General features: G+C 42.2%; 1 protein-coding gene across 3 annotated transcripts; it reads right to left on the bottom strand.

Moving 5' to 3' along the window:
- Positions 1 to 2: 2 nt before the first annotated feature.
- On the bottom strand, positions 3 to 7,829 carry LOC120537684 (granzyme-like protein 1). Of its 3 annotated transcripts, none has more exons than XM_039766790.1 (5): positions 7,698 to 7,829; positions 7,406 to 7,529; positions 3,716 to 3,851; positions 2,754 to 2,981; positions 3 to 1,664 (listed from the first exon to the last, which is right to left on the bottom strand). In XM_039766790.1, the coding sequence occupies exons 1-5, from the start codon at positions 7,747 to 7,749 to the stop codon at positions 1,488 to 1,490; spliced, it is 717 nt and encodes a 238-aa protein (XP_039622724.1). In that variant the 5' UTR covers positions 7,750 to 7,829; the 3' UTR covers positions 3 to 1,487. The 3 variants fall into 3 exon arrangements, with proteins under 3 accessions (XP_039622724.1, XP_039622723.1, XP_039622725.1); XM_039766789.1 differs by having other exon boundaries at positions 7,373 to 7,529; positions 7,698 to 7,826; XM_039766791.1 differs by having other exon boundaries at positions 7,373 to 7,529; positions 7,652 to 7,746.
- Positions 7,830 to 23,589: the final 15,760 nt, after the last annotated feature.

Here is a 23,589-nt window from a genome sequence, read left to right as displayed (position 1 = left end):
CCAATGCTGCTCACCACCTTGATGGACTGATTTGTATAGCTGTGATCATCCCCCACGAAAGACTGACTGTATGTTTTATTAATTCCTCTCTGGCCTGGATATGTATGTGCATAAATGAATTATGCATTGTATTCTTTGGGGCGGAAATTACATTTTAGAGCAAGTTAAATACATATATCTTTTGTTGTACCATAGTTCTCTTGTCAAGTCAAGCCAAGTCAGGTCAAGTTGGGGAGCCTGCACTGGTACAGCACGTTGCCACACCCATCACATAACGAAACAGCTTGAGATCCCAGTTGGAAACCCCCCAAGCAGACATGTGGACCAGTCCCACCCTCCAGAAATGACCGTCTATCTGCCACAACCAAATGTTACGTGGGCGACCCCTTGGCCTGGTCCAACCACTCGGGTCCTCAACAATGAAGATCCTGCAAGCCAGGTCACCCTCAGGAAATCATATCGCCATATTGTCATAACTGACGTTCCCTCTCATTGCAGGTAATGGGCCTCATTCTGGACTCCATGAGCAACCGCTCATTTGACACAAAGTCAAACCAGTGGTTTCCAAGGATTTTCCAGAAAGACACAGTACCACAGGAATCCATTTTTCGTCTTAGGTCACTGGATAGCATTCATGTCTCACAACCATATAGCAAGACAGGAAGCACCAGGACTTTAAAGGCTTGCACCTTCGTCCTTTTACAGAAATACTGGGAGCACCACACATCCCTGTGTTTACTGTCTACTGACATCATAGGGAGAGTCACCAGAGACATGAATGTCACTTCCGAGGTAAGTAAACCTCTCGATGAGGTCGATACTCTCACACTGCTAATGTCTGTGCCCAAGAGGTCATTAAAGGCCTGGATCTTAGTTTTTATCAGGACACTCACAAGCCCAAACATTTAGACTCCTTGCTCAGTCTCTCAAGAGCCCATGATCAGAGCCTCCATTATTTCCGCCATGGTTACAAAAGGGATGGGTATTGGCTCTGGTCTAGTCAAGAAAAGGACACATACCAGAAGGGAAACCATTTACCCGTGCTGGACTCAAGCTCATCACTGATTAGCAGTGCAGCCTGCATCTTGGGAACAGGTTTACCTCCAGGAGACCCAAACCCTGACTCATCTGTGTCTTCTGCGCAGAGATGGTGTATGGATCTGGGTAATTAGATGACCTAATGTGAAATAAGCATTGAGCTCAGCTGAGGAATATCACTGCACAGAAGGCGTAAAAAGGTTAAATGCAGAGCTTAAGAGAAGTGTGAATCATGATGCAAAATGGGCAACCAGAAGCAAAATGGGCAACCACACATCAAAGGAAGAGGCTTCATCGATTTATTCATTGAAGCAGGTCACAAGAGCCAGAAGCAGAAGATGAAACCCTTGTGTGCTCCTCCCCTCTCTGCCCCTGCCTTTCTGGCTGAGCTTGGAACAGACGTGCCAGTACCAGATGGGTGCAGGGGTGTCTGGCTCAGGAAGAGATATTCAGACTGAAGAGCTGACTTTGATTTTCTTTTGGATCCAGTCCCAGTACGCAGACACATTTGTGTAGATGTTTAAAAATCGAGGATCTTCACAGTTATCGGCACCATAAGACAAAATCCCCACAGCTCTTGGAATGCGCCTGCGGTCCAAACAAACTAGTGGGCCTCCTGAGTCTCCCTGATGTAAGAGAAGAATCAGAAATAAAATGTTATTGTCTATCATTTATACTTGCAGTTATTAGAAAAACAAATGTTTAATAATTATGTTAAAGACGTTAAACATCTGTCGTAAACCTGAACTGGTGTAGGCATATCTAGTAATGAATGGTTTGATGGACAGATGCATGTTAAGTCACCTCCAGGGTTCTAGGTTCTGTATCTTAGTTCACATTTATATTTATTTGTCTAGCAGATGCTTTCAACCAACAAGGTCAACATAATCGAGTAAACATAAGTCTTGAGAATGTTTGAGAACAAGTGTTACAGGACAAGGTGACAAGATTGATCATCACAAGTCTTGAATAAGTGGTGGAAAATTAATAAATGAAAAGATATGCCAGTAATTGGCTCCAGCAGACCCCCGTGACCCTGTATTCGGATTCAGCGGGTTAGAAAATGGATGGATGGATGGATATGCCAGTATGCAATTTTGTGTGTGCTTTTTGTTTAAATGCCACTGCTTTGTAAATTCATTGCTCTGGATTCAGTTCCCATACCAGCTCAATGACTGTATCGATGTTGCATATTCTCTAAAATGTGTGTGTGTTTTTAACTGGTGACAGTAAATTGGTTCCATGTGTGCCAGTCACACCATCTAAGGTTGATTCCTGCCTTGTGACCAGCGTGGCCAGAATAGGCTCCAACAGCTCTGTACCCTGAGTTGTTATAACTGGTTTTGGAATATTATGTTATTTGTTCAGTCACACTGTCTTTACTAATCACTTCTAGGAGTCATTCATATTGGAATTCAGAACATCTCACAGGGTTCAGAAGCTATATCTCACCACTTTCTTCTTATTTTCTAAAGACATTTAATTATATTGGGTAAGTTGAACACTCTAAACTATGTAGCTGTGTGCATGAGCCTGACTCTCTACAGACTGGCACTCCATCTTAGGCCATTTCCTGTATTGCGTCCACTGCTGCTGTAATAGGATACATCTATCTTTGTCCTTGTGATACAAAAAATGAGTTCCAACATTAAATGAAGGCTGTAAATAACATAAGTATGTGCAGTGACTGAGAGAGGCAATCATTCTGTACTTACATGACAGGCCCCCTTAAGGCCCGTGCCTTTTGCACAGATCTGTGTTTGAGTCTTACAGGTCTGGCTGATCTTCACCTCCACCTCTCTCAGCACATCACTGCTTGGTCCACGACTGCCAGTGTGACCCCAACCGGCTACAAAACAGGAGGCGTCTTGTCGGATTGAAGCGCTGCTTTTTAGAATGCTGATGGTGTTCACGGCACGTGTCACTCTGGCTTTGCGCTGCAGCTATTTCAAAAGAAAAAAAAGTCAGAAGGCAGTCAGTCAGTGGTGCCTGCTGAACTTGCTGGGTGATGGAACAAGAGAAGCCCCTCTGTGCCACTGTATAAAGAGATGTCCCACTGACTGGGAAGGACAGGACAGCTTCTTGCTAAATTCATGAATTAAATCAGCACCTTTTACAGATGCAGTTCTACAATAAGGGCTAATGGGGCATAACCCCAACAAACATTGTGCAAAATAAGTAACAAACCTCACTTAGTAATTTCATTTTATTATTAAATATTTATGACAGCCATCAGCTTTGTCTTCTTAAGATTTTTTTTTTCAGTTTTATGTCATATGCTAACTGTAATTACGTATCTAGAATAACTTTAATTTTCTTCCTTTCTAGTTAGTTACAATTCACTTCTATTTGCACTTCTGGTTAGATTTAAAAATGCATTTCCTTATCTTGGTACATGTACCGTGTTAAAAACTAAATCAAATCAAATCAAAATTAAGCCAAAGTGTTCAAAAGTCCTTCTATTCAAAACTAACAGGGCAGGGCAGCTGAAACATCAACACCTCCCTCTTCATCCCTGTGGTTCCAGGCCTGCTAAAGTCCTACAAGTCCTTGCTGCAGAGTTCCCCACAGCTGTTAAACTAAGGATTTCATTATAAGGTCAGAGAAGACCTCAGTGTGACTGTTGGTCCATGAAGCTCTCCATGCACTGTCATAGCCAACAAAGGTTGACACTCACCTTCAACAGCATGATATCGTTTGCGTTGATCCTCGCATTAAATTGTTCATGGGGGATGATCTCCTTCACGGGTATCACCTGCTGGGTCCTTTCCTTCTTTGTGCGATTGTGAACTCCCAGGTGTGCCGTGATCTTCCTGTTAACAGGAAAACTGTAGGTGAGTCAGGGAGGAGTACAGGGGCTGTGGTTACAGCGTTGACAAAGTGGTCGTCACTCAGTGACCTCAGGGATGGGGCGTTGGGTTTGACATGACTCAGAAGGACAACTAGATATGACGTCAGGAAAAAAAAATAAAAATGATGGAGCAGGAGTACACTATTGGGAGGTTACCATTATTTATATAGCACACCATCCAAAGGGGTTTAACTCTTTTAGGGCCAATTATTTTTTCCCCAGGCTGAATATTTTTCAGAAAAACTCAGTTTTCTGAAAAGCACACAAAGCAATGCTTTCACACATAAATCAATTTCTTTATGACAAATGTCAATTTTATTTCCATTGTGATAAAGGCACTATATAGGCGCCCGACCCGGCACAGAATCTCACTGAGACATGTATATAATCAACAGGTTTTTATTTCGCTCTTCAGCCATGAGGCACATCTTCCCCATGTCCCACTGGCCCAACACAGTCCCAAAAGCACTTAGGCAACTCACAGACACTTTTCTCTTCACCTTGGCACCACCACCACCACCACTCCTCCCAGGTAACCTCATCCTCTTCCTCCCGATTCTGGCCCTTTTTATAGCCCACCCAGAAGTGCTTCAGGTGCTTGATCACCTGTGGCTAATTGCACTTCAGGGCGGGGCTGTAAAGGTGTCCATACAGGCTCCAGGATCCATGTAGCACCCCCTGGCGGCCACCCCAGATCCCCACAGGGTTGTGGAGAATTCCATCTCACATGGAGCCCTGCGAGAAACTGAGGCACCAACGTCACCCAGGGAGGCTGCCACCAAGCATCCCGGGGGAGATACTGAGGATCCCATGGCTGCTCCCCGGGAACATATGCAGAAGGGGTGTCCTGGCTGGGCATGGGATCCGGTCGCCCGCCAAACCATGAGCACCTATAGTATATAAATTCACATACTAATGACATACTTACTACATACCTGTTTGTCTCATCACTCATAAGCTGAAAGGCACTTTCTGGAAAAAAACAGTAGTCAAGTGGCTGGTACTCTGAAGTGTCCACTAGCATGCCATGTCGTTTAATGAAGTCCAGTTGCCAGCTTGTCTCCTACAGATCTATGTCTGTGTAATCCTCACAGATGAACGTTGCCGTAGGCATTCAGCTGCACGATCAGCTGGAGACCAATGAGCTGATGCAGATATCTGACTTTCATTTTCGATCTCCAGATCACTTGTATCAAAATTGGAGTTCGATAAGTCTGATTCAGCAATAAATGCAATAAATAAATAAACACGTAATACACACAGAATACTTTGCTTCGTGCATTCGCTTTGCTCTCTCACCCGATGTCAATGCCATTCTGCATGTTGTTTACTCTACGCTGCTTACGCACTCTCAGGGATTCAATGTCAAATCAACAAGTCTAACAGTCCTCTTAGCTGTCGTGATCTAGGAGTCCTAAAAGCACAGGTACCAATAACAATTTCAAGGTTGCCCACTAGAGGTGAGGAAACACCATCAAAATACCCAAACTAGAAACAAAAGGGCTTGATAAAAATGAAAGGTTTATTTTCACAGTTTTATTTCCCCTGTAAAAGCTCCAAACCTCTGAATAGCACAAGGAGATGCTTGAAGAAGCAAACAAAGTCCCAAAACAGAATTCAAAAATGGTGGTCAAAAAATAGAATAGAGGTTCAAAATAACAATAAATGCAGACCAAACACAAAAACCAAAGACAAAGTCAAAAAGCAGAGCACAGGGTTTAATATCCAGGAAATCAAAAGGCAAGGCAAAAGGCACAGTAACACAGGACACTCTCCACACCAAGCGGATTCAATGAAGCGCCAGGAACCACGAGAGGGCCGTTCCTGGCGTGTGATTGGCAGGTGGCCCTGCCCCTCGGGGAGCCACCCACAAAACACAAGGGAGATAACCAAGGGCAAATGAACAGAAAGAAAAATATCTCTCTATTATAAAAAAAAATCTTGGCAGGGAGACCAGGGAGATGAGACGTGATCTTCTCGGAAGACAATTTGACACCCCAGCTCTTAAAACAATGGCAAGCGGCGACAAGCAGAACATGCAGCTCGCCAGCAGCATGTTCATAACATGACATGAGCAGTGTTATACATCCCGCGAGAAAGAGATGTTACCACGCCCGGGGCAAGAAATAAAGGACAAGTAATGTTTTTACAAAAGTTTTAAAGTAAAAGTGAAAAAATACATATGTAACAATTCCCATGAAAGTAACAATCTCTTTAAATTTTTTATTTAGTAAACCAAACCCAGGGGTGGGCGGGCGAAGTGAGCAGGGGGCTGAGCCCCCTAGTACTTAATAAACAAAATAAACATAAATACAAATAAATGGCATAAAATAACACGAAACAAACAAGAAACACAACTTTGAACACCAGCCAGGGGGAATATGCTGGCTGAGCCCAGAGCGGGTCTACCTATGACGTACCAGTGAGTTTAATTGACGTTTACAGCTTTTTTTCACCCTCTGCCCCTGAATGTCGCCCATCTTCCCTAAAAGAGTTAAACAAGCATAACATTCATAACAGCTTAACACGCTTAATTGAGATGAGACTTGTAAGGAGCCTCATCCTGTACCAAGGCTGGAAATAATCTGTAGAAGGAGCTCCAGTTCAACACACACGCTTATAAAATGCCAATTTACACATGCCATTTAAAACAAGAAGAAAACAGTTAAACAAACCATTCAGACACAAAGATAACACATAAAAGAAATTGTATGACAAATAAATATGAACTTGTGCCATGCAACCAGAGATATGATGCCATTGCTTTTTTAATATTCATTACAATGGAGTATTAGCAAGTTACGTGACATGCTGAGGGTCACACAGTGAATCAAAGGCAGGGATTGACCACTAAGTCTTCAGTCCAGCTTGGCCAGTCATGCCTAGTGAAATGGTAGGTGACCGAAGTAAGCCAAAGGTTCAAACCAGTGGAAAAAAAACCAATAAGAAGAGGCAAGAAATCTTAATAGTAAATGCTGGACTATTGGGGTGTTCTCTCTGACTAACTCCACTGTCTCACAGTGGCATTACCCAAATCCACCTTGTGTGACATTTTCATGACCTCCCCGTGTCTGTGTGTATTTATTTAGAAAACTGATGGATGAATGAGCAATCTTTTTACCCAAAATAGCAACTTTCGATTATCCCTTTCATCCTGCAGAGGGCACTCTGCACATTTCCTCCAAGACTCTCCAATTACTTTACTTATCGTGAGATTCACTTACATTGTTATAACATCAAAGTCATGGGTTGTGTGGATTTACCAAGCATTTGTAATCATATAAGTCCAACTTCCTATGAGGGGCCTCAAATTCTAAGTGTCAACCACCCATACCACAAAAAATCCCAGGTAAAGGAAAAAGCCTTTACTGAGCCTGCACTGAGCCTGCATAGGCCTAGTCCCCCATGACCTTCAATTAAACAGATCTTGAGATGTCTATTAAGCTTTCTTCAGTTCTGATCCCATCAGGCTAATCAACTTACCCCAGATTACAGTGAGCTGCTGTCAGGATGTACCTGGGTTTGACTAAGAACCCTCCGCATATGAACCGCTTTTCCTCTCCAACATAAAGCGCGGCCATGTAGGGTCGGCTGTGGGGTTTGGCTTCGTTCCCGTGGATGATCTTGATCCCAGAGGTACCTGAGAAAAGAAAGGCTGTACATGTGAGACAAGTCCAGCAGTGTGATCCTCTTGGTTTAATGATCAGAATATTCAGCAAGCCTGAGTCAACTTTGAAACTTCTGTCTTTCAGATCCTTTCACCTGATAGGCAATACAAATTGGCATCTTCTGTCTCACCCCTGTTTACCTGCTAGGCTGCAGCAGGCGATGATGACAGGGCTCCAGTACACTCCTAGCATGGCTCAGCTCTTTTGTGATTCTGCAGCTCAGCTCTGTAATCTGCCTATTCGTATGGAGGAGCTGACAAAACCACAAGCGGTGGAGCGGCCTAAACTGTGCAGGAAACTAGTTATGAAGCCTTATTTGTTGACAATCTTTCAATACAATAAATCATTTGTTCATTTCTGTGGAGGTGAATATTAAAACAGTTGGTGTCACTTGATATTGTCATCATGTGCACTAAGGGCTTACATGAAGGCAATGAAGACAATATGTGGAGCAGCAGTTCTCAACAATAACAACAAATATGAAGTCTCTGTCATTAACAACAGCAACAAAGAGAAAAAAGGGTCTGATAGAATACAATTTAAATTATAGTAGTAGGATGGTGCAGTGGTTAGTACTGCTGCTTCATAGCTTCAGCACATGGGTTCAACTCCCAGTCTACCACTCCTTTTTCTGAAGTTTTCTCCATGTTTATATGAATTTTCTCTGAGTACTCTGATTTACCCTCCCATAATAAAACTCCCAAAAAACCCTAGCAGGGAATAAAATGGAAGAAACCTTGGGAAAGGCAGTTCAAAGAGAGTCCAAGGAGCCAGGAGTCAGTGTAAGGATTTAAGAACTGGGGTTATGTGTTTGTATTCTCTTGTTGTAATAGTTCTTGCAGCATTTTGGATTAACTGGAGGCTGTATAAAGAACAATTTGAACATTCAGTGAACACCGCATTCCAGTAGTCAATCCTACTAGAAATAAATGCATAAATTAATTTCTCAGAATTCCTGTTAATTTTGAAAGTGCCTTAATTTCCCAACATTTTTAAGATGAAAGAAACATGATTTGGACAACTTTGTAAAGTGTGCTTTAAATGACTAGAATACTAGAGTCAAAGATAACTCCTAGATTGCAGGCTGATTCAGTAAAATTAATGGTGATGCCAACTGAGTTAAATGATGACAAAATATTGTTGCGATCAGTGTCATTCCCTCCAATAATTAACAATAATTAACATCTTTGTTTTATCTGTGTTTAAAGACAAGTAGTTCTCACCCATCCATCCATCCATTATCCAACCCGCTATATACTAACTACAGGGTCACGGGGGTCTGCTGGAGCCAAACCCAGCCAAAACAGGGAGCAAGGCAGGAAACAAACCCCAGGCAGGGCACCAGCCCACCACAGATATCTCATTCAGGTTGTTGTTTTCTCTTGATAGAGTAATATTTTACTCTAATTTCCCCTTTTGTATTCTACATTGTGTAGCTTTTGTCAGAATGCCTCAGTTCTCACAGACTTACCAATGTTTATAAGGTATTGTACCATATAACTTCTCCCCACTTTCTCTTCTACATTTATAACCTCGGGAAATTAGGTGTAGTAAAAGACAAGCAGGAGTTAAGTTACACTTTAATAATGTATTATTGATAATATTCATAAATAATAACAATATGCAAAGTACATTTGAAAATTGGCAACCATACAACCTGATAAATGGTGATTCGTAGTTTCAGGAGGTACACAGACTTGTTAGTTATTTAAAATGTCTCTAGTTTAGGCATCATTTGTGGTCAGCTTTCTTCAGAACAGGCCGCATGTCCGCCTCAATACAACAACAACAACAACATTTATTTATATAGCACATTTTCATACAAACAGTAGCTCAAAGTGCTTTACATATTAAAGAATAGAAAAATGAGAGACACAATTATAAAACAAAATAAATCAACAATAATTAACATCGAATAAGAGTAAGGTTCAATGGCCAGGGGGGACAGAAAAAACAAAAAAACTCCAGACGGCTGGAGAAAAATAAAATCTGTAGGGATTCCAGACCATGAGACCGCCCAGTCCCCTCTGGGCATTCTACCTAACATAAATGAAACAGTCCTCTTTGGATTTAGGGTTCTCATGGAAGGGCTTGATGATGATGATGGTCACGTAGACTTCTGCCTTTTAATCCGTCCATCATTGTTGGAGCATCATGAAGCTTTGAGTAGGTGGAGGTGGCGCAGGCCCCATGTTAAAGAAACCGGAAAAAGAAACAGAAAAGAGAGTAGGGGTCAGTACGGATTTTAGAGCCACCATGAATAGTTATTATGATGAAATTGAACATATAGAGTATCAGGATTAAGTTAAATTACGATTAAAATGAAGTTATAGAAAGGCCATGTTAAAGTAATGTGTTTTCAGCAGTGTTTTAAAGTGCTCTACTGTATCAGCCTGGCGAATTCCTATTGGCAGGCTATTCCAGATTTTAGGTGCATAGCAGCAGAAGGCCGCCTCACCACTTCTTTTAAGTTTTGTTCTTGGAATTCTAAGGAGACACTCATTTGAGGATCTGAGGTTACGATTTGGAATATAAGGTGTCAGACATTCCGATATATAAGATGAGGCGAGATTATTTAAGGCTTTATAAACCATAAGCAGAATTTTAAAGTCAATATGGCTGCTGAGCTGTGCTCTTCATTGTGTTGTCCTTTTCATTTCATGGTGTGAGATGCTCTTTCATCAGTTTGGTTTAAAACAAGCAAATTTATAGGTTTTCTGTTCAACCCCTAGAGCCAATAGGGCATCATAGTACTTAAAGGTTTCTGATACAAGCCCGTTCAGAAACAGCCCTAATTCAGACCAATGGGGGGACAGAATACCTTCACACATCCCCCCCAAACCATGTGTTAAGTTAAAGCTTGGCAGTCAGGCAGCCTGGCTTTCCTGAGGGGGTTGACTGAGAGACTTCAGCAGAGAAATATTCGCCAAACTTGTTTAGGGCACTTCCTCAAACTCTGTCATCAAATTACAAAGACTCATTCCTAAAAGGGGGAAAGGGGTTCAAACCATTGCTGTTATTATCAATAATATAGCACTAATATTTCATTGCTTTGTCTAATTTACAAATAAAGACATTTTACAAATAAAGACAAAATATTTTTCAACTTGTATGCAAAATTTCACATCACACCAGGGTGAAGGTTGTTGCTTCAACTATAGTACATATCTCCGCAGTTTAGTCCAGAATCTTACAGCTTTTTGTGCAAATAACTTCTTCCTTGCTTTAGTTTTAGGGTGTACTCATGCTGTCAGTTTGTTCCATGCCCAAGTACTTTTGTCCACATGTAACCACACAAAGTCTAGTTCATTTGACTAGCGTGATCGCTCCAAGCTAGGGCAACCATACCATGTCCTGGCCTGCTTGGACGAGATGGGCCCGAGCACAGTTCAGTAGCATTTGGGAGCAATGTGTAAATGTGCCCAAACACGGAAACCAGACATGACATCAATGACAGCGCTTTTCTCATTTCATTCAATATCTTTTGAATTAAAAACAGGTTTTTATTCTCACCTTACAAATGAACGTGAATTGTAGTTTGCAAGAAATGCTGCAAATTCCTTCCTTAACATCATTTATCACTGTAAAAATCTTCTCATATGTGCTGCACTGCACACTCAATAAATCTGTCAGAGGGTAGAGCATTATCCTGTCCTTCATGACTCCAAAAGAACCACAAAATAAGGAAAATCATTCTGTCACTCCATGTTCGGATCTTGTTTTGGCTTTACATGAAGTCCTGTGGTCATGACGAAAGCATGCCTGGGCCCAGAATGTTAAGCACAGTGTGAGTGTAGGCCAGCAGGGGAGTAGGGAGGGGGGATAATCGCGCTTGGGAACAGTATGGAAGAAACCTGCCTAGTGTGAGTACACCCTTAAATGCTCTTCTCCTAATTTCCACTGATGTTCTCGAGTATGCAATTCACCCTTGAGCTGAAAGAATGTTGCTGGATCTACTTATCAATGCCTATGAGAATTTCAGATATCTGGATTCGGTCCTCATACAGTCTCCTTTGCTCGAGCCTAAGTAGGTTTAATTCCCTGAGTCTGTCACAGTAGGTATATGGCCTTAACTCCTGGAATGCACATGACTGCTGCCCTCTGCACAGCGTCAAGTCTTTCTTGTACGGTGTTGACCAGAACTGCACACAATGCTCCAAATGTGAACTCACATGTGCTTTTTATAGTTTGAGCATAAAGTACGATATAACCAAACACTTTATTTGCTTTTGTTAATGCTTCTGCACACTGCTTAATCGATGAAAATGTGTTAACATGAACCCCTAAATCTTTTTCAGAAGTTGTGTTCCTACAGCTCAGTATCTCCCATTTTGTATTTATAACTGACTAGCTGTGTTCCTTGGCTCCACTCATGTAGCAGTGAAACAGGACAGCGAGGAGGGCCCTGCCTGGGTCCCTACTACTGATGTGACACTCACCCCTACCCTCGGCCCGGAGCCTCTGTCTCGAATTAGCACGAATATATTGCTTCTGCAAGCGAACTATGATTCTTAGCTTGATGAGAGAAGTCGCAAAATCAACCAGAATGTTCAAGCAAATCCTAGAGAAAAAAACAGATCTAAATTCTGTTAAGTAATTCTCTTGTTAAAAACGGGGAGACATACAGACAGAGAGACAGACAGACGATGGATTTTATATATAGAGAAAGATTATCATTTTGCCCACATGTAACACTCTGCTCTTTTCTACATTAATAATAATAATAATTTATTTTATTTATAGGTGCCTTTCTAGGCATACACGGCCACCTTACAGAGCACATTACTAACAACAGTCACAATATAAAATTAATAAAAATATTACAGCACAATAAAACCAGAATAAAAGCAATAATAAAATTGAATTTAAATTTATCAGCTAAAATTATCAGACAGAATAAGCCATCTTAAAAAATTGTGTTTTAAAAATGTCTTGTATTAGAGAGTTCCAGAAGCTGCGGTGCTGCGAGACTGAAAGCTCTAAGCCCCATTGTAGTCAAGTGAGCAGGAGGCACAATAATACTTATAGAGGAAGAAGATCTAAGGATACGAGAAGGAATGGAGATATGGAGAAGATCAGAAAGATAAGGAGGTGCCAGATTATGGAGGGTCTTGTAAGTAATAAGTAGAATCTTAAAATCAATGTGGTATTTAATAGGGAGCCAGTGAACCTGCAGAAGGACTGGAGTAATGAGTTCTATGGTAGGGATTCTGGTAATAATATGAACTGCAGCATTCTGAACCAGTTGAAGTTTGTAAAGGAGCTTTTGAGGAAGACCAGAGAGGATAGAATTAGAATAATCAATATGAGATGTAACCAGAGCACGAACAAGAATAGCAGTGCTGATAGCTGAAAGAGATGGATGTAAATGGGTGATATTATGTCGATGAAAATATGCAGACCAAGTAACATTATTATTATGCACCCCAAATTTTCAAAATTTGTTATACTTAATTTTAACATTAAATAAATGTAAAGTATTACAGAGTTGTTACATCAATTAAATTCTTAATTAAGTGTGCTAATCCATATGCAACATGTTACCACTCTCTGGCACCATTGAGTATATAAACACACACCAGTCATTCACAACATTCAGACCAGTGTCAGGTGATGTGAATAACATTGATTATCTTGTTACAATGGCATCCTGTCAAGGGGTGGGATGTATTGCACAGCATGTGAACAGTCAGTTCTTGAAGGTGATGTGTTTGAAGCAGGAAAAATGGGCAAGCGTAAGGATCTGAGTGACTATGACAAGAGCCAAATTGTGATGACTAGACGACAGGGTCAGACCATCTCCAAAACAGCAGGTCTTGTGGAGCGTTCATAACTATAGAAAGTGGTCCAAAGAAAGAACATCCATGACATGACATGGTCATGGGGGCCTAAGGCTCATTGTTGTGCAAGGCGAGAGAAGGCTAATCCATGTGGGCTTATCACACAGAAGAGCTAGTATTGCACAAACTACTGAAAAACTTAATGCTGGCCATGGGAGAAACATGTCAGGACACACAGTGCATTGCAGCTTGCTGAGTATAGGGCTGTGTGGCCCTAGAGTGCCCCACAATAATCCCTGTCCATTACCAAAAGTGCCTACAATAAACATATGAGTATCAGAACTGGACCATGGAGCAATAGAAGAAGGCGGTCTGGTCTGATGAATCACATTTTCTTTTAGATCATGTGGATAGATCATGGGGAAAGAAGTGGCAGCAGGATATACTATGGGAAGAAGGCAAGCTGGTGGTGGCAGTGTGATGGTCTCTGCAAAGTTCTACTGGGAAATGTTGGGGTCCTAACATTCAGTAGAGGAAGCTCTAGGTTGGTGTCAAGTTTGAAATTATGAAGTAACCCTGACCTAAAGAAATGATTTGACAACATACTTGGAGTTACCACAGGATTGGCTTTATATCTGAATCCTAAGCAGGGGATGATTGAGCATACAGTTGGAAACTAATGGAGGAGGAGAGACCAGACAGTAGACAGAGTGAAGAGAGCTAAGAAGGAGAGAGATTTTGTAGCAGCAATGTGGTGGAAAAGTGGATAGGCCATGACACCCGACATACAAAGGATCCAGACCAGTGAAGTTAGGGTTTATTATTAACCCCTTTAAGTAGAGACTTGAGATGCAGCCGTTTCCTTCACTGAGAGTTGTGGTGTGGCAGGCTGGGTATTGATGCAGTTCTTGATAATTTGACATGGGACAGGCTGGGAGAGATGGCTAAGGCAAGCCATTTGAGTGTATTTCATATATTGATTGCTTCTCATTTTGACATATAGATTGCTTTCTGATGTTGTTAAATGAAAAGTTCAATAAAGTCTAATTAAAAAAATGCTAATCTTGGAATTTGTCCCTCGAGCTTCAGGGACAATGCAGGAGCACGAATGAGACACTAGTCACTGGCAGGCCATTAGAGAAATTTTTATGGCAATGTTACATCGTATTAGAAATTCAATTCTACCTACAAGAACAAAAATGAGATTAGGAAAAATGTTTTACATAATGTGTTTATTTTTGATAAAACATTTTAACAATTTTTGTATATATTGTGTAGAGGTCTGAATATCTAACAGGCCTCATTCAGGCTTCCATATGCACATTCATAAGAAATCCATCCATCTATCCATTATCCAACCCGCTATATCCTAACTACAGGGTCACGGGGGTCTGCTGGAGCCAATCCCAGCCAAAACAGGTTGCAAGGCAGGAAACAAACCCCGGGCAGGGCACCAGCCCACCACAGGGCGAACAATCTATATATATAATTCATTAAGGCAAGACACCCATGGAAAGCATGCCGGAAGGAGCGTGGATTCACTAAGCCGCCGACAAATGAGACACCTATGGCGCATGCAGGAAGGAGCCACGCCCACCAACTCCAAGACCATTGGATACGACGACAACTCACAGAGCCATGCCCACGAACTCGGACACGATGACACAGAAAAAACAGAGTCATTTATATTCGTCTGTTGTAGAGGCCACATGCACCTCCGAGCCACGCTGACTGTTCATAGAGGCATGTTTCTCGTGGAGGTGAATCGCCATATGCAGCGTGTAAAACGGTTTGCAAGGGGTATCCCATGGGATCCTTTACAACTGAGGTTAAAACACAATGAAGTAAGCAGTCTTTAAAAAACGAGTTTTCGGTTACGACGCACGACCGCATGCACCATAACAAAGTGTTTTACACGCTACATACAGAAATTCGCATCCGCGACAAACATGCGTCTTCTTAGATGCTCCTGCAGGAACACATAAAACAGTTCCCTGCCCACCAACATTCCTTTTTCACCGGCTTGGGTCTACCCTCGCTCTATATAGAAAGGCAGCGAAAACCGCACAGAGCAATGAAAAGTCTACGGGAGTCATAGGTGCATCTGGACTGTGCAAAGACGACAACGACTCGAGTGACGAGTTGGAGGTGGGCACATGAGCAGGCAGTGCATACTGCACGAGAAATCAGCAGACTAGCTTAGCTTGACGGAGGGAGCGAAATGGACGTCCTTCTCCTCTCCTCCCGTTCCACCCTGAGCGCTGTCCACCCCCATCCCTCCGTCTGGGAGGAGAAGGTGCGATGGCGGTCCACCAGTTTTCAGTCACGGACGATTGTGTGTAGCCGGAAAACTGTTGTTTCCAGAGAATCTTCAACATGAGGAGAACATGCCAGCTCCACACATACAGCTGAGACCAGACTAAAGTATGAAACCCAATTCCTTTGAGCAGTGAAACTGCATTTCCAACTGCTTAGCCATCACAAAACAGACACAACTCTTTTTAGTAGTAGTAGTAGTTGATTTATATAGCGCCCTTCACAGACAAAAGGTCACAGACTGGTGAACAGCAAATACAGTACAAATACAACAGTTAAGGTTCGCCTCCCGGGTCCTCCCTGCGTGGAGTTTGCATGTTGTCTGCGTGGGTTTCTTCCGGGCGCTCCGGTTTCCTCCCGCAGTCCAAAGACATGCTGGTTAGGTGGATTGGCGATTCTAAATTGGCCCTAGTGTGTGCTTGGTGTGTGGGTCTCTTTGTGTGTGTCCTGCGGTGGGTTGGCACCCTGCCCAGGATTGGTTCCTGCCTTGTGCCCTGTGTTGGCTGGGATTGGCTCCAGCAGACCCCTGTGACCCTGTGTTCGGATTCAGCGGGTTGGAAAATGGATGGATGGATATAACAGTTAAAGCAAAACATAAACAAAACCAATAAAAATAATAAATACACAAACTGGAACTATTTAGCACTGATTAAAACCCTCTTTAAAAACAAATGTTTTCAGTTGTTTCTTAAAAGAATCAAAAGACTCAGCTGCACGCAGACTATAAGGCAGGCTACTCCATAGTCTTGGTGCCACAGACTGAAAGGCACAATTCCCATGAGTTTTTTGCTGAGTGCATGGGACAACTAGAAGGCCCTGTTGCCCAGGTCTAAGAGTCCGACAAGCTGTATGGCATTGGAGCAGACTGCTTAGGTACTCAGGAACTTGTCCATGCAAAGCTCTGAAAGTAGGTACCAAAACTTTAAAATCAATTCTATAAAACTCAGTGTGTGCAGAATGGGAGTGATATGATCACTCTGGCTAGCGCGAGTTAGACGTAAGAGAGAGGACTTGCTCAAAGCATTACAGTAATCAAGTCGTGAGGTAATAAAAGAAGGAACAGGCATCTCCAGTTCTGACTTTGAAATAGCATTTCTTAATTTAGAAAGATTTCTTAAATGAAAGAAACACAAGCGGCTGACTGATCTTATATATTCATCAAGTGTCAGGGACTTGTCAAAAATAACTCCAAGGTTACGTTAACTCGACATAATAACAGGAGAGACACAAGATAATTTTAAGAACAGGAGGAGCAACAATTAGTACCTCAGTCTTTCCTGAATTCAACTGCAGGTAATTACTACTGAGCCAGTCGTTAACCTGAGACAGACAAACAACCAATGTGACCAAAGTATTAACTTGGTTAGGTTTAAATGAAAAATAAAGCTGTAAATCATCTGTATACAGATGATACGAGATATCCTTAAAAGAGTTAAGAATCTGTGATTGTGGAAGAATATATAAAGAGAAAAGTCCAGGTCCAAGAACCAAGCCCTGTGGCACTCCATATGTCAAAGGAGCAGAGTCGGATGAAAAGCCAGCCACACCGACTGAGAAGCTCCTGTTCGACAAATAAGAAGAGAACCAGTTTTACTTTCTTTCATTGAAATGGAGTCCAATCTGAGGCTGCAATTTAAGACATTCTTTCTGTTTTGTTTGCAGAGAGGACATGTGGTGGCTGCATCAGGTGAGAAATCCTTCAGTTGCGTTCTGCATGAAGCAAGTGCAGCTCACACTTTCTGCCAAACTCAGCTTCTGAATTTTATTGCCTTGCAAGTGCAGGTGTTGCTTTTCAGGAGAGCAGCTTGGCATTGCTTTGTGTCAAAATAAGACAGCGGAGTGAAGTGTGGCTAATGTGGCTTGGAAATGATTTTAATTAGGTGTTTTATGTGAAACGTCTGCTTGTAAGGAGAACAGAGGTCATCGAGGTCAGTGACAGCCCAACAGCCTTACTTATTACTTAAATCCATTAAAATAATGAACACTGCTGCCTTGCAGCTCAGGGTAATTGCCTTCAGATGTCAGCCTGGTCATGTTCTCCTCAGGTCCCACTGACTTTCTCTCCTCAGGACTTCAGTTTTTCCTCCTTCATCAAGGATGTGCCAGTTAGGAGACTCTAAACTGGCCTTGCATGAGTGAGCCGAAATGACCCATTGGAACACTGGTGTTGGAGGGGGGCATTTTTTGTACACTGGGTGGTTTCATTTCTCTCTTAGGCAAAGGAACACGTAAATATTACATTTAAAACACAGTAGATGAAAAGGCAATAGGCACCCATTGTTCTGACTGGGGTGTGAAGTTAAAAGACGAAATTCCTTGGTAATCCTGTTACTGATGGCTGTCTAGAGGATATCGGTATTTGCTGTCTTGCAAAAGAATCACCGCTTTGAATTTTTAACTGCCTAAGTATACAAATAATACAAAATTGTGCTAAAAGAACTTCTCCTTCCTTGGAAAATGTCTGTATTTACCTGGTTTGGAAATTAATATGCCTGGGGATATTGGTTTCTAATCAGCATATGTGTGCTCATTAATAGCTTTTGTTAACCTGTGTTTACATTATTTGTTAAGCCCAGGAAATTTGGATGTGCCATCGATTCTCCTGTTGATCTAAGCATGGACTGAAGGACATGTAAATTTCTGGGCAGGAGAAAGCAGGGGTCAGGGACAGTCCACTGAGAACATTGCCAAGACACTCGTACAGAGCCCAGGGTCTGGCAGGCAGACTCGGGTACATGGATGGCATGACATGAGGCACAAGGACGGCAAAACTTACATCCAGGGAGGAATAGACGGCTCCACAAGAAGATGCCGGTTGTGGGTCCAGCAAGAGAGGGAAGCCGCATGAAAGGACCAAGCAAAGCTGGCGGATGAGAAGCGAGGCGTATCTAGGTCACAACAACACAAGGAGCCCAGAATGGCAAAAAAGAACGTCGAAGAGACGCTGACAGGGATTCAACGATTCGACAAAACGTCTGTTGGGAAACAAGCGTATGATGAACAAAGTGCATCTGTGGACAGCTGGACGATTAATTATTGGGGTAACACAGTGCGCAAACTGGACTCTGCTCTACTAAATATTGTATCCTCCACTTCATGTTTTTAACAGACTTTTAGAGTGTGGACTGGGAGCTTTCCTTTAAAAAAGGGAATTTTGTTTCTGATTTTGTTAGATTTTCTTTTGGGTCATTTATCCATTTAATGTATTTTATATTGTCTTGTGTAACAGAAGTTACTGTTGCTTTTCCTGAAATTACTGTTGTGTTTTTCATTGTGCGTTTACTCACCGGCCATTTGAAGAAACCTGTGTGCCATTATCAGTAAATTTCAAGAGTTCCCAGTCTCTTAATAAAACTGGGTGACGTAGTCAGATATTTTAATGGTGTCTTGGTTAGATTACCTGTAATTGTGACTAGACACCTGTCACACTTTACTGCTCAAACGTTGATCTTTGGTGGCTCACGAGACTTTAAAAATATATTCTGATTTGTGCTTCGATTATGAATCAGCTTTGTCACTGATGTTTCTCTCAAATATACCTTGGGAGAAATAGCTTTAGGCAAAAGGAGACATGAGATACAAGTGAGTCAACTTTGAAAATTTGTTTTGAAAAGGATGTTTGACTCTGTGAGATCTCTTTCAAGACTTAATTTTTTTTTAAACTTATTATTGGACATATGCTTTTACCCAAGACATCTTATAAGATAGGGGCGGCACGGTGGCGCAGTGGTAGCGCTGCTGCCTCGCAGTTAGGAGACCCGGGTTCGCTTCCCCGGGTCCTCCCTGCGTGGAGTTTGCATGTTCTCCCGTGTCTGCGTGGGTTTCCTCCGGGCGCTCCGGTTTCCTCCCACAATCCAAAGACATGCAGGTTAGGTGGATTGGCGATTCTAAATTGGCCCGGGTGTGTTTGTGTGTGTCCTGCGGTGGGTTGGCACCCTGCCCAGGATTGGTTCCTGCCTTGTGCCCTGTGTTGGCTGGGATTGGCTCCAGCAGACCCCCGTGACCCTGTATTCGGATTCAGCGGGTTAGAAAATGGATGGATGGATCTTATAAGATTTGAGATATAATTGGTTCCATTTCCTTTGCTTTCCCAATTGGAGCACAGGCATACAGAGTGACATGCTCATTGTCACACAGTGGTGTCAGTAGTGGGATATAAGCCCACAATCTCAGAATGTGGAGTCCAAAGACTTAACCCTTACACCAAACTTCCTGTCTTTTCTTCTAGAATGAGAAATATCTAATTGGAGCACAGCAATATAAATTAGAGCAACTAAAAGTTGTGGCGAATGGCTGGGGACCCTACCCAGCCAGGACTCCTGTAAGGGCTGGAGAGACAATACCACCCCCGGGCCACAAGAGGGCAGCCACCCTGGGTCCACCCCATGGGGGACACGGACTCAGAGCTTAGAAGCTCAACCCTGGATTCCAGTCATACCCGGAGTGCTTCCATGTGCTCAAGCGACACTTCCACAACACCAAGAATGCCACTTGGAGCATCCGGGGCATTATTAAAATAGCTGCCTCACTCGATTAGTCTATCTAGAGTTGAGTGGAAAAGGACAGAGCTTGTGTGAGGAGGAGTGAGGGCGGCAGAAAGAGAAGAAGTGAGAAGAAAAAAGAGACTGAGTATTTGGCTGGTTTGAGCATTGTGTGTTGCTGTACATTAGAGAAGATTATTAAACGTGTGTGTTTATTGGACATCTGGAGTCTGTCTGTCTGTGGATAGGGGCTGAACTTCCACACAGTGTTATTCAGACACAAGGACAACAGTTTTATAATCCTAGTAAAATGATTATTCATTTTATTATTATGATTGCAAGCAACTGTCCATCCATTTTAACAAATATTAATGAACACACAATGAAATACCTTCAAATTGCAAAACAAAAAAAGTCAGAAAACTAAAAATCTGAGCCCATTGTAATAGGAGACCTTTGTAGGAATACCAGGATAATTTGTCACAGGAGAAAAGAGGTGAAGGTCAGTAGGACCATCAAGACAGAATATATGTGTGTAAATGAGAGGGAGGTCAGTGGAATGGTGAGGATGGAAGGAGTAGAGTTGGCGAAGGCGGATGAGTTTAAATACTTGGGATCAACAGTACAGAGTATTGGGGATTGTGAAGAGAGGTGAAGAAGAGAGTGCAGGCAGGGTGGAATGGGTGGAGAAGAGTGTCAGGAGTGATTTGTGACAGACAGATATCAGCAAGAGTGAAAGGGAGGGTCTACAGGACAGTAGTGAGACCAGCTATGATATATGGGTTGGAGATGGTGGCACTGACCAGAAAGCAGGAGACAGAGCTGGAGGTGGCAGAGTTAAAGATGCTAAGATTTGCATTGAGTGTGACGAGGATGGACAGGATTAGAAATGAGTACATTAGAGGGTCAGCTCAAGTTGGATGGTTGGGAGACAAAGTCAGAGAGGTGAGATTGCGCTGGTTTGGACATGTGCAGAGGAGAGATGCTGGGTATATTGGGAGAAGGATGTTAACTATAGAGCTGCCAGGGAAGAGGAAAGAAGAAGGACTAAGAGGAGGTTTATGGATGTAGTGAGAGAGGACATGCAGGTGATGGGTGTAAAAGAACAAGATGACGAGGACAGAAAGATGTGGAACAAGATGATCTGCTGTGGCAACCCCTAACGGTAGCAGCCGAAAGAAGAAGAAAAATCTGAGAAGCAGGAGACAAGAGAATATGCCTCCATTTTATTTCTTTCTGATCTCATTGTTATGTAGGAGAAATCAGAAGGATTTTAAGGAGATCTGTTGTTTGATTTTTCATTCCTATGAGGACCTATTCTTTTGTTCAGACATTATGCTTTTCTTTCATAATAGGAAATTAAAGTGTTTTTCATAATGTAAGATTTAGAAATATGACTTCATTCATTCATTGCATGTGCGGTTAAATTCTGGAATCCTTCATGCTGAGGCAGTTACAGCCATAACTTAATGAATTTGCTGATTCTAAGTAAAAACAGGAAGTGTGATTACCAGTCCATTTATTAACTGGATGTCAGTTTCATCAGTTAAGTTTAAGAGTTTCAATATAGTATCACTTAACAGTCTGAAATCTACTTTATCTGGTTCAGGCTCTCAGGAGTGCAGGAGTTGTTTCTGGCAGCAGAGAAATCAACACTGAAGAGGCTAACAATTCACAGGAGGGTCAGCATCTCTAGATTAAACACCAGTCCATTGGTGAACCCTGTGATGCCCTGGGCCACTTGAAGAACTGCACAGACTGAATGCTGGGCACCTTGTAGTTCATAACCAATGAGAAACCAGGAGGGAGGCAGTGACACCTTTGTGCAGAGCACAAATAATAGCAGGCCTTTTATTTCAGCAAGTGGTCATAAAAAAATCATTAATCAAAAATTAGTGTTATGCATTTAAAATAAACCACAGTAAATCCAGCAAGATATCCTTAAAAGAGTTAAGAATCTGTGATAGGGGAAGAATATATAAAAAAAAAAGTCCAGGTCCAAGAACCGAGCCCTGTGGCACACAAAAATGATAGATGCGAAAAGGAAAAATACATGTATTTGCAAGACTGCACTTTGCAAAAGGCCTATGCTGATTAAAGCAACCAAAAAGAAAAGTTTCTTCTTTCCAAAGGATTATCAAAACAGTCTAGGACGTTCTTCCAGATGAAATCAATGAGGAAAAAAATGATAGATAAGCAACAGGAGACAGCTTGTCATCTCTCATCCCCAGCAATCACTTCCAGTCCAACCAATAACTAAGAGGCTTATTCTCAAGCACCTTCCACTGTCTTCACTGCTACTCTAATAATCCACAGATCAGGTCTGTCAAAAGACGATCCCTCGAGTCAGTGCAGGCATTTTGTACTGCAGTGGGGTTTCACCGTCCAATCCCTGTCAGTGTTCTCAGGAGTCTATCCAATCATTGCACACATCACGACATAGCCTAATGCACTAGAAACTCACTACAACAGTTCATACCTGTGCATTCCAGCATTTAAGTCATCTATTTGATTATTATTATTATTTATTTTTTAAAACTACCATATGTATTGTTATTGTCCCTTTATATTTGTCTCATTGCACAGTCAATTGAGTTGAGCAGCTAAGAATTTTTCTAGATATTGTGCTGTATGTTGTGGTTGTCCGAGTGAGTGACAGGCTGATGCTACAACACATTTTTGAAATGCCAACATGGCTGCCCCATTTACTTGCAGAATTTAACAACAAAAAAATGCGCAATGGCATTCAAAAAAAAGAAATACAAATACTTCTCCATAACACTGGGGCTAGCTTAGTCAGACTGACTACTTTGACTATAAGCTGGCTGGGGAGCTCTTCTTCTTAGGTTAGTTGAACAAAAATAACACTTCTTCCCAGGTGGTCTCACTTTTATGGCCCAGGGACCAGACGGGTCAGAATCATTTGACCCCACAGGGTGATAGCACCCCCTATCAGCTCAGAGTGGGTGGTACACACCTAGGAAGAACTCAAAGGGTGACACTGGGACATGCACCCATACTCCCTCTCTCTTGTGCTGACTCCATCTCTGTTAGCAGGGATTCCCAGCTCAGGGTGAAATAAAGTGCAGGTGTGGTCACTAAATATGGGGGATACAGTTCAAAACAAAACATAGCCTTTGGTCATCCCCTGTACAAATCTGTGCAAAGTTTGGTAGCAAGGGGTTCAACGTCATGGATTTGTATACTAGACAAACACACAAGCACACATCCAGTTTTGTACTGTGTATTGTTATTGAAGGCAAGGTTGGGCTGGCATCCTGACTAGGATGATGGGTGCTCCCATAAGGCCATGTCTCATTTCATGATCTTTCCAGTAAATTTCAGTCATAGGCATCATAATCTTTGTAAGTCTGAAGTAGATGGTGGTGTGCTCCCATGAATCCATCACCTAATGTGACATGCCCAAGCAACTCAATCCAAGTAGACCATGATTC

The sequence above is a fragment of the Polypterus senegalus genome, chromosome 10 (assembly GCF_016835505.1).
Source record: "Polypterus senegalus isolate Bchr_013 chromosome 10, ASM1683550v1, whole genome shotgun sequence".
NCBI lineage: Eukaryota > Metazoa > Chordata > Cladistia > Polypteriformes > Polypteridae > Polypterus > Polypterus senegalus.
This window is presented reverse-complemented; position numbering and strand designations above follow the sequence as displayed.